The sequence below is a fragment of the Gasterosteus aculeatus genome, unplaced genomic scaffold, assembly GCF_964276395.1.
Source record: "Gasterosteus aculeatus unplaced genomic scaffold, fGasAcu3.hap1.1 HAP1_SCAFFOLD_117, whole genome shotgun sequence".
In the NCBI taxonomy this organism is placed as follows: domain Eukaryota; kingdom Metazoa; phylum Chordata; class Actinopteri; order Perciformes; family Gasterosteidae; genus Gasterosteus; species Gasterosteus aculeatus.
Genome location: NW_027554971.1, coordinates 9,939 through 24,293, shown reverse-complemented (window position 1 = coordinate 24,293; position 14,355 = coordinate 9,939). Strand labels below are relative to the sequence as shown.

The 14,355-nt window shown below is 44.7% G+C and overlaps 1 protein-coding gene, 1 long non-coding RNA gene and 1 pseudogene across 3 annotated transcripts; all 3 read left to right on the top strand.

The window, feature by feature from the left end:
* The first annotated feature begins 13 nt into the window (after window positions 1-13).
* Window positions 14-3,514, top strand: LOC144395194 (glutamate receptor ionotropic, delta-2 pseudogene; annotated as a pseudogene). The gene has a single exon (XR_013457380.1). The product of XR_013457380.1 is annotated as a glutamate receptor ionotropic, delta-2 pseudogene (transcript).
* Window positions 3,515-6,761: 3,247 nt separating this feature from the next.
* On the top strand, window positions 6,762-9,327 carry LOC144395193 (transcription factor Atoh1-like). The gene is made up of 2 exons (XM_078098102.1): window positions 6,762-7,335; window positions 7,593-9,327. The coding sequence occupies exons 1-2, from the start codon at window positions 7,059-7,061 to the stop codon at window positions 8,504-8,506; spliced, it is 1,191 nt and encodes a 396-aa protein (XP_077954228.1). The 5' UTR covers window positions 6,762-7,058; the 3' UTR covers window positions 8,507-9,327.
* Window positions 9,328-11,968: 2,641 nt separating this feature from the next.
* LOC144395192 (uncharacterized) lies at window positions 11,969-14,051 on the top strand. The gene is made up of 2 exons (XR_013457379.1): window positions 11,969-13,102; window positions 13,222-14,051. It is a non-coding gene; the product is annotated as an uncharacterized LOC144395192 (long non-coding RNA).
* Window positions 14,052-14,355: the final 304 nt, after the last annotated feature.

The following is a 14,355-nucleotide window of genomic DNA, read 5'->3' as shown; positions in this document are numbered from 1 at the left end:
GAAAAAAAAATACACCTCATACTGGCCTATTTGAAAAAAAAAAACCTCTCTGAATGTTCTCTGTTCGGTTTCCTTCGCTGTTCTCTTCATTTCCTTACTCCTCTTTTCGCTCCTAATTCTTTACTTTCTCTCCTTTTCTTCCTTTATCTTCCCTCTCATCCTCTCCTTCTTACCTTCCCCATTTCCCATTTCCTTCCTTTTCAACATCTTCTCTCCAACAAAATAATCTTTCCAAATGGCCTCCCTCACGTTGAACCCTCTTCCCTTCTACCATTTCCCGTCACTGCTTCCTCCTCTCCGTTTTTCTTCAATGCCCCCCCCCCAACCTCTCCCACCTGCAGGACGATAAGGAGATCGACCTGGAACACCTACACCGCCGGGTTAACAGCCTGTGCACCGATGATGAAAGCCCCCACAAGCAGTTCTCCACCTCTTCCGTCGATTTAACGCCCCTCGACATGGACGCGCTGCCTGCCGCGCGCCAAGCACTCGAGCAGATCAGCGACTTCCGCAACACCCACATAACCACCACCACCTTCATCCCCGAGCAGATCCAGACCCTCAGCCGCAGCCTGTCGGCCAAAGCCGCTGCTGGCTTCTCCGCTGGTTTCGGTAGCGGCGGCGGGGGCGTCCTGCAGGACCACCGGACTGGCGGGGTGGGCCCTTTCAGGCAGAGGGCCCCCAACGGTGGCTTCTTTCGCAGCCCCATTAAAACAATGTCCTCCATCCCCTACCAGCCCACAGGTCCAGGACCCAACTTTGGATATGGCAATGATCCAGACAGGGGCACTTCTATATGAGGAGCTGCTTAGGAGACGAGTGGTTCAGGAGGAAGAGGAGAAGGAGCCGAAGGAGGCATGGTGGTTAGGGTTGGTCTAAGGGTTGGTAAAACAAATACATTATGGCTAAGCTAGAGGTCAGAGGATAGAAATGTGTACATAGGAATGTTTGTGTTTTCAGTTTCTGCTCGGGTGTTTCCAGGGGTGTCCGTTTCGTTTGTAGAGAAGACGAGGGAGGTGGAGTTCTATGGGGGCCGTTGCTTGTCTTTGTGAAACCCGTGCTGGTAAGGTGCAAAAGGGGAAGAGTTGGTTTGAATCTTTGCTTCATTGTTGTTGTTCTTGTGATTGTTTTGGCGATTATTTTAGGGGGAAATGTGTGAAAGGGGATCGGTTTTTTTGGTTTCTTTATTGCTTCTGTTTTGTGATGTGAGGACCGCCTCATGTGACGGAGATCTGCTGAAATTACCTGACTATTATTATCTCAGCCCCACCTCGGAGGGTTTAATTTATGCTGGTCCGACCACAGGAAATGCATCTATAGTGGTGTAAGCTCCTGGTCACCCATTGGTGGGTGACTGGTTGTGTCGTTAGCTATTAAACAACTCCAAGGGGCTCATGCTAAGCAATTACTGAATTGTTTTTCTTTTTTACCAAGCCGTATATAGCAGTAGTTTTGTCCATAGCCCTGAGAATACTTAGTTTTGAAAAGGCCCACATCTCAGTAGACAATCCACTTCTCCACTCCTACTCTGCCTTTTCGCTCTGCAGGAGTCCATCTGGTGTGGTTTCACCAGTACCCGGGGATCTAAATGTGTTACGGGGTCCACGCAGTTGCCTGACTTGACCTAAGACTGGACACACGCCGACCCCATCACGGTGCATCGGTCTGTAAACTGAGGACTAAATCAACAGCTGAAACGCAAGGACAGTGCAACAGTATGACACTGAAACGCCGGTGTGGTGCGTCGATCTTAAACAATTTCTGCCATTGTGGTGCATCTCCTTGAAACGGTTTTCGCCACTTTGATGCACATTTAGGACCCTTCGTCAACCCCACTGCACTGTACCAGTGCCCACAGACCTGTAAGTGATTGTATGTAGATCTGACCTTGTCTTTTCTCACCTGTACTGTGCTATCAGCTTTTCAAGTCAAGGTGAGATCCTCTAGTCAGACTCTCAGAAGGATAGTAAAAGGGATGACACAAAAAAGAAATCAACTTAATGGAAGGAAAAAAAACATAAGACATGCCAAAAGACTTCAAAGGCTTATGCCTAGTATATGTCTTTTATTAAATTTTGTTTTTGAAAAAAAAAAAAAGATTTTATTGCGTGGAATGTGTTTTTGTCAGGAAGTACAAAAAAAATAACATTGTTCTGAGCTGTCAACTTGTTTCTTACTCTCAGCCAACTTAGAAAAACTGCTAAATGAGTGCTGTAGTATCTGGTTTTGCATTATTAAGTCATTCAAACCTTCACTTTGGTATTTTTTTCTTTTGTTTTGCTTCATTAAAGCGCTGCCATAGCTCGAGTGCTTAGAACATATCGCTCATTCTGGTGGCCATGTCATGTTCGACTTCATTACTCACTTCTTATCAGGTTCAAGTGGTGAAATGGTTGATTTTGTGTTGAGGAGAAGCCATTGCAACAGCATCTTCGGTACAGGCCTTATATCTCAACTGGCTAGCTGCACCCTTCCAGCTTCCAGTCAAACCCAAAACATCACCGCACACTGGAAACAGTTTAGAGGAGTGAATCAGTTTTGCTTCTTGGGGTCACTGGAATGTCACGAAGAGTCAACGGCCATTGGAACCCGATGGCTGCCTTTTATCGAGACAAGTCCGGTACATAATTCTATTTCATATCTGTAATGTTAAGGGTACTGTTTATATAACTTTTTGTTTTTGTTTTTTAAGTGCCAATTATTCAAAGAAGACCATTGTGGTGCATTTTGGGGCCGGGGGATGAGAACGATGCATTAAGAGCATTAAAGGAATACTTCATGGATTAGGAGCCGGGGTGGTAAAATGGAACCAAATCTTTTTCACTAACACTGTATTAATAATTGATAATGTTAGTTGTTTAGAACAAGTTTTCAGTTTGTTATCTTTAAGAACTAAAACCGCAAAATGTTGTGCGTAGAGAACTCCGTCAAGCCACAGTGTTTTGAAGCAAGCATTCTTAGGCATTATTTTCTTATATTAGGCTACAGTATGGCTATTGAATGACATTTAGGACACAGACATTTAAAAGGATTTATTTAGTATAAATGAAAGAGACATTATAAAAATGTATATTTTACATGTTGATGCTATTTTTGTTTAACAAAAAGAAGAGTATATCATAATGAGCTTTAGCGTTGAGTTTATAAGTCACATGGATGCGTTTGGGTTTTCTTTGTTTGCCCATGTTCAACATCAACACAAATTATTTTATTTTCTCATGTCATCCTGAATTCCTTTTGTATTATTTGCTGGCTAAATAACAAAAAGTAGCAAGTTGATTAAAAAGAAAGCATGCACAAACTTGCTCTTGCTGTTAACATTTTTTATTTTATTCATAGAACTACAGGATTTACTTGATAATTTTCAAAACTTTATGATGTACAGTATTTAATATAGGCCTATTTTGTTGTATGTGTTGCATATTATTCAAAAACTGAACAAACTGGGGCCTCTGTTACAAGTGGCAAAGCTTTCTGTGTATAATTTGTCTAATAAACAGGTTTTCTACAGTGGGATTGTATTTGTTGTTTTTGGTGATCTATAGGCCATTGAAGTGATGACTTTCAGAAAAACACCCCTCCCCTCACTGTGCTGTTTTCTCTCATGCTAAAAGTGTGTTCTTTCGCTCCAAATGTCTGGAAACTCCATTCTAAAGATAGAGGCTCCTCACTTTTTCATAACTGCACTATTTGATACATAACTGTCAGTTTATTCATTTTGGTCAACACATCTGCCTTTTTTTTTAAATGTCAGTGTCTTTCCACCTATCTGGCACCTCTGATTGATTGCTTTATGTCTGAGAAGAATTCATTTAAAGGAGCCTAATCTGAAATTGAGTGCATTTTCATTACCTCTCAGCAGCTCTTCACATGAGTCAACAGCTCACAGTTAATAGGTTGCACAGTACAGCAAACGTGCTGACGGAGCTCGCAGAGTCTCGATCAGAAGGGTGGACGCACGCTCCCATGATGTCGCTGTGAGTTTGGATCGTAACCTCCATGTGAGGTTAGTGCTGATCGGCGACCTTGAACCAATGGGGCACGCTCGCATGCAGGAGCATGCATGAGGCAGAGGTGAAGTAGAAAGTCGCTTCATTCTCTTCTCAGGTAAACTTTACTCTGCTTTATTTTTTGTTCTTTGATACTACGTTAATTCTCTGACTGTCGTAGATGCTCCTTTATGTTCTGAACCTGTACTACTCACTAACCAACCGTGTTCTTTGTTTGGGGGGGTTGAGGGGGATTGTGCAGGTTTGTTTCTTTGCTTGATTGTTAAGAACCAATTGATTCGATCCCTTGTAGCTTCAAATTATCAAATACAGTTAAGGTGGAAAAAATGTTGTGGGAGGGATAGGAAAAATATGAATGAAAATATTTTTAAAAGGGTTTGGTGATCTGAGATAATTTAATGTGTGGAAAGAATTTTGAATAGGAGCTAAGCTTTTGTGCCTTTCACTTCAAATAGGGCTTCACTTCAAAGGACCGTGCACTGCTGTTAACAGCTGGATAGACACTCTGCTGAGGACAACTGCTGTCAAGTTCAATGAAGCACTACATTGTAGTTCTCCACGAGGGAAAGCAGTATTTAGCCCTCAGAGCTTACTGACCCAATACTTAAAGTACTTAAAGACATGATGATGATGATAATCATCGTATTTCCTCCCTATGTTGAGTAAACATACAAAGTTCTTATGCTCTCTGTTTTGTCAGTGCATATTAAATAATACGGACAATCTGTATTCTTTAATGTTATTCATTTAATTTTAGTTGCGTTCCTATTTTATTACTGCTTTTGGATCTTGCTTGTCTCTGTGCACTTTACCTCCTTTGCTGTAATCCTGTTTCAGGAGACCAGCAAAACTTAATTATAAGTGTTATAATTATATATCATGCTTTGTGTTTTTTTTAACACCTGCAGCATGGTTGCAGGTGATTAGGATAATGGTATGTTCTATATAGACTGTAATACTTTTTAAAATGTATTAAATATTTGATGTATATATTTTGTCTATATCGTGACATAGTAGTAAAAATTGTAAATATTGTTTATTTATAGTTTTGCAGGTGTTGTCAAACTAAAGATGACCACAGATTTTCCTTGGCGTGGCTCATTGTACTCCTTAAAAATACTGTTATATTTCAGCACCTCGTAAAAAACCTCACCGCGTATTTTGGAGGGAGCTTTTTAGCAAAGGCCACAATAAAGTGGATAAATCCCTGCGCGGCTCCCCTCACTCCGGGCTCGTGCCCGGCGCGCCCCCGTCTCCCAGGAGACGGGAATGAGAAGCGGCAGCACGCAGACTCCTCTCACGCACTGGAATGGGAGCCTCCCTCCACTGCCCCCCACCCCCACCAAAGGAGCCCCCCAGGCGTGACCAATGGAACATAGAGTCTCCATTGTGGCCGTGACACTTTAATAATCGCAAACTACAATATCCAACCTGTCGGTAGCTTCAGGAGCCCGGCCCGGCGCGTTGGATGGGGGGCTTGTAGGTGGGAAGAGGGGGCGAACGCTCGGCGCCAGACCTCTAACCCGCGAGCCGTCCCCGAGATGAATACATGAATAAAACATAGAAAAGATTGATGTTGGGTTATCTCTTAAAATCATGAGATTTTTTTTGTTCACAAAAACGGTGTTTTCTCTCACCATCTCCGGCAAGTTTCCTCGTTTTAGAACAAAAAACATTATTTCAAACGATTCTTTACAAAAAAAAAAGATGTACCAAAGTTGTGAATATTAACTACAATAATATACGGACCTGCGGCTTGGTGTCATTTTCGTTTGGAATGGTTTGATACGGTCGTGAAAAGTTGTGCTGTGGGCTAACAGGCCATTATGCGTCAAACATCGGCAGTTTATGGTGGTTTATGTTCATTTTCCAGATTATTCTCAGTTTGTATCTCAGTAAGCAAGGTGTGATCAGTAGACTGCAGGTGGATAAAACACAAAATAAACGTTGCACCAATGGAAGATATTTAAATAGCTAATAATTTGTCTGAACCACTTGACAATGTCAACGTTACTTTTTACACTTTGCTTTTTGTAAATCGCAGATTGATATTAGAAATAAATAATGTATTGAATGTACAGCACGTCGTGCTTTGAGTTCATTTGCGTCTTTCTCTCTTTCCCTCCTGTGTGCGCGTGTGTGCGTGCGTGCCCACGCGCGCGCGCTTCTTCCAGTTTCACTCGTGCGCACTGCTCGTGTCAGTGCGGAAACAGTGTGCAGCGCCGGACCCCTGCTCATGTTTCCGATCCCTGTGAAGCCCTTTTTACGGAAAGGGCGTTCCTAGAGCTGGATCAAAAGCTTTTGGACTCGCTACAAAAGAAAAATGGAAACTGGAGATGATCTTAGCATGAATGAATTGACAATGAGCTCGCGAGCCCCAGGAGCCGCAACTCTTTTTTTTGGTTGACTTTTGGTGACGCGTTACTGATGCAAAAGGCCCACGCGTCTTCTGTATTGCATTGCCCGTTACGCTCCCGTCACCCGGCTCTTTTCGTCCCCTGCATTTTGTGTCACCGCAGTTGTGTTGTGCATTCTAAAAAGAACCATGTGAGAAAAGTGTGACAAAGTTATGTGCTGCACCTTAGTCCCTCTGTCAAATCAAACGCTGCATGTGACATTCTGTCATATAAGAGTCCCGTCCCAGCAGCGGACGTCTCCCCAGTGTGCACGCGCACCCACGAGCAACAGCTCGTCCTGTGGGAGGTTCCCCTTACCTCCCTTTGCGTTCAACACTGCTTAAGTTGTTACGTTATCATAAACAGTCTGGCTTCGGGGGGCCGTAATCACCTCTCTCGGGCCTTCGCCGAGGCTTCTCATTGGACGCCAACACGCGACCGGCGCGAGGAGGGGGGCTGCCAGGCGCGTGCCGCTTTTTAAACCGACGCAGCGCCTTGAGACACGCCAGAGAAGGAGTCATATTCACACAGCGCGACATCCCCGCGGTGCGTGCGTCCGAGGAGAAAAAAAACAACCCAAATCCCACATTGTAAAGTCGGTTCAACTTTGCCCATCTTTTGGGGTTGTTGTTTTGTTTTTAAATTTGGAAACATGGATGTCCGAAGTGTGGGAGACTGGAGCAGAAGCGAGGTGGCGGACCTCAACTCGCGGCTGCAGAGCCCCGGGTCGGTGGAGAGGGGGGGGCAGCAGCACCTGCAGCAGCACCTCGCGGAGTCCCGCTACGAGCCCGCGCTGACGCTCGTGGACAGCGGCAGCGACCCACGCGCCTGGCTGGCTCCGGCGCAGCCTTCTGGCACCTGCGCGCCACACGCCCGCTCACCCGACCGCCTGCGGCACTCGCCCTGCCCGAGCACCGGCTCCTTCCAAGGTGAGAAAAGCCGCGTGCCACTGTCATTGTGAACAACGTCTCAAAGCGACAGGTTTACAGGTGCGTCCTTGTCCTGTGGTTTGCACCTGAAGGTCTCACGTAGGTAGGAGGAGCTCAGGTGCAACCTTGGTTTTGTAATACACACACTGCTAGGCGTTTGATAAAAACAAAAACATACAGAGTGTTTACTATATATTTATTATATATGTGTGGTCCAACCAGACCGGCTCATCACACGCGTGCTTTCCTTTCCGCAGAGAGCGGTTCCCCGGAGTCCTCGGGCCACCCCAGCCCTCTCAGCTACAGAATAACTGCCAAGAGCCCCTCCTCCTCTTCTTCTTCCTCTTCTTCGCTCAAAGTCAGGGACTTGTGCCGTCTTCAAGGCACGGCCAGCTGTTCCGACGAGGAGACATCCACGAGACAGAGAGCCCAGTCCAGCAGACCGGTCCACGTAGTCCACAAGCAGAGGCGCGTAGCCGCCAACGCGCGCGAAAGGAGGCGGATGCACGGGCTCAACTACGCGTTCGACGAGTTGCGCAGCGTCATCCCGGCGCTGGACAACGACAAGAAGCTCTCCAAATATGAAACTTTGCAGATGGCGCAGATTTACATCAATGCCCTGGCTGATCTGCTCCAAGCTCCGTCCCCAACCTCCACCTCCACCAGCGCCACCAGCAGCACCAGCAGCAGCGGCGGCAGCAGCAGCAGCGGCGGCAGCAGCAGCAGTACCGACGTCTCAAACAATAAAAACAACTCGCCAAAGTGTGACATTACGCTTCCATCCGCCGTTGGTTTTGACGGGGCGAAGAACAGGGCTCCCCCGTCTCCGGGCACCTGTAGGACCGCGGCTGCTGGGCCGGTCTCGGGTGGGGGGCTACCTGTTCACATCAGCGGGATGCCCTTCCACCCCTCCTTCGACGACGGGTCCTTTTCCGCCATGGTCGAAGAAGCAATGCGGTCGGCCTCGCCTCCTCCTTCCGCTCGGGGAAGCAACTCGCTCGCACCGGTCGGGGGCGGCGGGAAGGAGTCTCCCCGGAGCGACGGGGAGTTTTCCCCGCACTCCCACTTCAGTGACTCGGATGAAATGGCGATGGAGCTCCACTCGAGTGAAGAGGATGACTTCTCGGAGCTCAAGCTGCGCAGCCGCCATCACCACACGGTTGCTTTCTGAATGATGATTCAAAAATAAAATAAAAAATAAAAAACGACTTTGTTGAAAGTTCAAGGATGATAAAGTAATGGCCGATAACCGTGTCAACATGCCGTTAAGATGGTGCAAATGTCATTTTAACAATACGTTTATTTTAATGACTTGTTACATAGTATAACAGCTATTTTTCGTGTGAGATAGACCTAATTCGGTTCTGCCAATAGATGTATTAGCCTATAATTCCCAGTTTCCATGGAGACGCGGCTGGAAGACCCCTCTGCCATGTCGCGTGCAGCACTGCCATGGGTATTCCCCGCGTCACTCCGACCAAAAGAGCTGTCTTACACTAAATAGTACCTTTTTGGGACCATTGCTTGTATTTGATGATGTAAAAAAAAAGTTTTTTAGCTATAATATGATTTTAGATGTGATGAATGTTTTTATTTGTTCATTTGTTTGTATAATGTAACTTCAAAAGTTCATGTGCACTTTAAAAATACACGAGCCAGAGGCTTGAGAAATACGACATTTTTTTTCAAACCATAAACCATATTTTGTTGCTTTGTTTGCTAGTGTAGTCCTGCCAATTCCAAACAAATAGCCTATTTAATGTAGCCATCAATGCAGCCTTCTTTTGTATTTTCTTTCGTATCTTCAGATGAACTTGTGTGTCTTTTGCTTTCACTGGATGAGATGAATTGACATAGGCCTATTTATTGCAGATATGTTTCATTTGGTTTTCGTTTTATAACTCCATAAATACATTTCCTGAATAATAAAAAAAACTATAATTTTGCAATTCATTGTTATGTTAATTTGATTTTGGGGAATAAAAAGAAAAACGAAAATGTAATGTTTCTTGGTCTCTGTTGTTTCTACGCACCTTTTTTTCACTGAAATGCAGTTTTTTTTAAAACCGTGAACCACAAACCTAAACGCGTTTGCTCCCACTTGTTTTTCCAGTATTAAATTAATTATTATGATAATAGTAATGGTAATGGTAATAACAAGTTGTCGTTGATACAAATCTAGTTTTTTAAAGACTTTTAGAGCGTGTTAAGAAATGAGCAGGCTGATGGCTTATAATAGCAACCAATAACGCAAGCATGATGTAATTATAATAAACCACTAATACAAGAAAGATAACACAAATTATAATTGACACAATCATAACAATAATGTAAGTTTAATAAATTGATGAATACGGAATCTTCTAATTGTATAAATTGCATCTATTGAACATAACGAATCCTGCTGTAACCTTCGTGAATGTTGTTTAAAGACGCAGCTTTAGTCCAGGACATAATGAACACGAATAATAAGGTTGCGGATTAAACGACCAACGCTAATGTAATATATCATTTTAAACCACACAAATGAGCCATTCTACCTAATTAAAGGAAACTTCAACACCTGATCTCTTCTTCTGTAATTCACGGTAACAGCGACATGAAACGTGTCCCACACGCGCTCGCTCGCCATATGTTGCCGGTGCACGCGCCCCCTGACCCACGGTGGCCATAGTTTATAAACTGCGATGCTTGTGGCAACGTTGACGCAGATCCTCGTTGAACTCTACCTCGGGGCTGTTTTTCTTCTTCTTAATGTTCCTTTATTCAGTCTTCGCACTCGGCAAATACTTTCTTAACTTATTCATCTGAGCTGTTGCCATGAGCGTCCGTTTGGTTAATACCGCAGTGGGTAATGGGGAGCGTGCATTAATTTCACTCTATTGTTGGCGGGCTCGTGGGCCGAGGTGTTGGATGGCCTCAGTGAAGCACGCGCTGTCAGCTGGTGAGCGCTCGCGGGTCCCCACCGTGTCCCCAAGGACCTGACTCCAGAGGGGAACACACTTTCCCAAAGAAAGACCTGCACACACACACACACACACACACACACACACACACACACGCACACACACACACACACGTTATCCTTTCTTTCCTCCTCCCCGTCAACTAAACAAGTGGGCGCGTGTACGGGGACTTTGAACGCACCACGCTCACATGCCTCTGTCACGCTGTTTCGTTTCGGTCAAAGACTCCGAAATTATTAGTGAAACTTCCTGAAAGTAGCCCACCTGTTTGCTACCTGTCACTGCCTTGTCTCCCTCCCACTGTTTTTAGCCAATCACACGCCGTGCCCCTTTGGTCGCCTCCCAAAGGCAGGGAATAAAGGGAAATATAATGAGGATACTGTGTTTAATTATTAACTGAATTTATGCAGGTGCTACATTTGAGTATGATCAGACGTCCATCTGCAGCGAGTTCGTGTTGCGGTGAAAGGAGATCGAGTTCCAGTAAACAGGTGAAAGGGTCCTGCGGGAGGATAACTTTTCTGTGTAGGAAGGAACACGTGATTCCGTTGTAGAAAAATACCATTTACAAACGCTCCTTGCAGCTGATCTTGTTTTATATTTCCAAAACAAGATGAAAGATACAAATGTGCATACTCTGCAGGGGGAAAAAAACTATTTTTAGAGTTCACCAGAAATGTTTCTTTAAAATGAATCAAATATGAATGTTTTCTGGGGATGGCAAATTAAGTAAACAAGACTCCCAAATTCCCAAATTTTCTCCAACAGTACATGTGGCTCACTTTATCTCAGGGCTACAGGGTCTCCAAATTAAATAATTTGAGCTACATTTGTAGGATTTGTTTTGTACGGTCAATAATGGCCTCCAACAGGCGCGGGTTGTATGTCTAACAAGTTGTAGTTCTTATAGAAATTACAAAATTAAAAAAAACAGTGTTCCAAAATAGCAGTAGAATAATCAAAGTAACAATAGCGTGCATAAAAGAAGACAAGACACAGACAGTGCAGTGAAGTCATGGGTGCAATCTTTAGTCAGGAACAACACTGGACATGTTTTATGCCCCTGTGGTCATGCCCATTTCAATAAATACATTCAGAATATGTGCATTCCACCGCTTCCTTTTTTAAATGAAAAGAGAGGCGCTTGCATTTTGTATGAGATATGGGGAGCCGGGGCTGTGTGCTGTCCAAAAAGCCACGGGTCTCTCAGGGGACCCAGAACAAAAGGCAGAACTGGGCCATAGTCTCCATCTGCTGAGAGGGAGAGAGAGAGAGAGAGAGAGAGAGAGAGAGAGGGAGAGAGAGAGAGACAACTCCACGGGTACATTGAGCCAGAATAATAAGTGAGTGGGAGGGGAAAAGAGAGAGACGGGGCAACAGGGGACATACTTGTAGATGGATAGACAGACAAACATCGGTAGATATCTATAGATAGGTAGGTGGACAGAGAGATAGATAGACAGATAGAGGGATAGATGGTAAGGCAGACAGATATACAGTAGAGAGATGGACAGTAGTATATAGCCTCTACTTTTGCGCGTGCATGTGACCTTTGACCTCAGTCACATGCCAGAGGGCGTGCAAGAGGGAACTTTTGGGGGGTAGGAGGGGTGGGGGGGTGGGCATGTGACCGCCGCCATTTTGACCGGAAAAAATGCGTCATTGAACTTTTGGGGGGTAGGAGGGGTGTGGGGTGGGCATGTGACCGCCGCCATTTTGAAGTCATGCCCCGGAAATGCGTCATTTTACGAATGGATACGTAAACCATTTTTGACGATGATGTGCTTGGTTTTGATTGGAAATTTGCCATATCAGTGGGTGTTTTATGCGATGGGCGTTAGTTTTGACCGGAAACACGGGACTGTAGGAGGGGTTTCATCATATATATAGATGTGTTATTCACCTCCACCACCAACGCACTCATTTTGGCCTCATCCGCTGTTGCTGCTGCTGTTGCTGCTGTTGCTGGTTCCGCTACTATTGCTGTGCACACGGATTCTTTGCAAAATGCAGGCTGCATATTGCATGGAGCAGGCCGCAGAGACTGACATAGGTATGTCTACAGAAAATAGCCCATGCTATACAGATGTAGATGCTTCCCAGAGCCGGAAAAAGCGTGAGGGATGTCTTTCTAGAGAGCCGGCTGTAGAGCTAGAGCTGGAGGGTGTTTATGGGTACGTGTATAATGTTAAATACTATGATGGCACGGTCACTATGATTTCTAGAATCAAGGCCCAAGACAAGCTAGGAGGGGGTGTTGGTGAAACAGTTGATGATGAGGCTGCTGTGGGGGGTCGACATGGGTGTATGTCTGTAAAAGATTGGCAGCAGTTTCGATCAATTGTCTGCATAGATCTTGAACAATCAGGTTTTCTAGAATCTCTATACTCTGTTCAGTGGTATAGTACAACCGGGCCTAAAATACACCATCTCATGGCAGATCGGTACAACAGACGCCCTGACGATTTCATTTTTTTAAACGTTTGTGAAGACAGAGAGTATGTGGTAGCTCAAAGAGGCCGCCGAGGATGGAGAGAGCATCCGTACCCTCTTACCATTGAAGAGTTTAATATATGGTTCCCCCTCGTGTTCTTTGTTCAGTGGTGTGACTGGCCCGCTCTGCAAAAAGTGTTTAGTCAGATTGACAAATCTATCCAGAGAGACAGCGTCAGTAAGGCTTACGGGGCTGTTAGAAAACGTCTTGTTTACGACAATACACCGAGCGGTGTGCAACCTGGTATATCTACTACCATGTGTAGACCGAAAATAATTCACCCCTCAATCATCTAAAAGAATGACAGGTGGGTTATGCTAATGTTGTGTGTATATATATATATATATATATATATGTATATATATATTTCTGTCACTGATGTAATTCATGCAGAATCATAAAAAAAGAAAAACATTTTTTGTTTAGTCTCTGAAATCTCAGGGACCCAGGGGGGATGGACCCCGCCCACTTCTCCTTCACCTCCAGCTCTGATGGTTCACACCCCGCCTCAGACTCCGCCTCCCGGACCGACGGCCACACAAGAAAAAGAAGAAGAAAAGAAGCTCTGTGAACCTCACGAGGTGTTTAAGGATACTGCACGGTTCCTAGAATACCTTAGAATCGGGGTGCTACATCTGTTGAACAAGGTCTGGGTTAAATATAATATAGAGATCTGCTACGGCTGTCAAACAAACAATCCCAGTCAGAAAAACCATCCGTGTTTATATCCATGTGACTGGTTCTACGAACTACACTTTGATCCGCTGATGAAAAGGCTCTGGAATGACAACTTCATATCCGCCATCCTCCTGTTTATGGATATGAATGACCTTCAGGTCGATGCAGACCGCATCCAGGGGGGTGCGGAAGTACTTCTTGACGAGCTGAAATCTGGAGGCAATGCGGCTGAAAGTATCCAGAAAATGTATGATACACTGATCGGGGAAGATGAACTCAAAATGAACCAACTGAAAAAGCTTGGCAGGTTGTGGGGAGAAGTATCAAACCCGTATGAAGCATGGGAGGTACCCGATGATGATGATGATGATGATGATGATGATGCGACAGACATTGATGCGTAAAAACAATCTAACATGCTAAAAACAAAAACAAAATGAAATCGAAAATGAATGAAGTTCTTGAGTGTTTTTATAACTGAAAATGTATTTTTGCTTTTGCAGTGGGGCGAAATACTACTATACTATCAATCTGCTTGTCACATGTTGTACAAGAGAAATAAAATATGTTGTAACGAATGAACTGTCGGGCATTTATACTTTGGTATTATCATGGAAGGGACTCTACAGAAGATTTATCTAGACCCAGCCCATCCGGGAGGGTTAGGCAGTGTGTCTAAACTTCGCAATGCGGTTGGAGAATGTACCGGGGTGACGCCGTCACTATCTAGTGTTAACGAATACCTACTAGCGCAAGACGTGTACACATTACACGCCAAGGCAGCCGTACATTTCCCGAGGAATAGGGTTTTGGTCCGCGGCATTGACAAACAGTTTCAGGCTGATCTAGTTGATATGGGTGAATATGCTGAGGAAAATGATA

Excerpts from the sequence above, each read along its gene's own strand:
- LOC144395193 (XM_078098102.1), top strand. The coding sequence starts at position 7,059 with ATGGATGTCCGAAGTGTGGGAGACTGGAGCAGAAGCGAGGTGGCGGAC. Across the intron at positions 7,336-7,592 it reads GAGCACCGGCTCCTTCCAAG|AGAGCGGTTCCCCGGAGTCC; the intron begins GTGAGAAAAGCC and ends TCCTTTCCGCAG.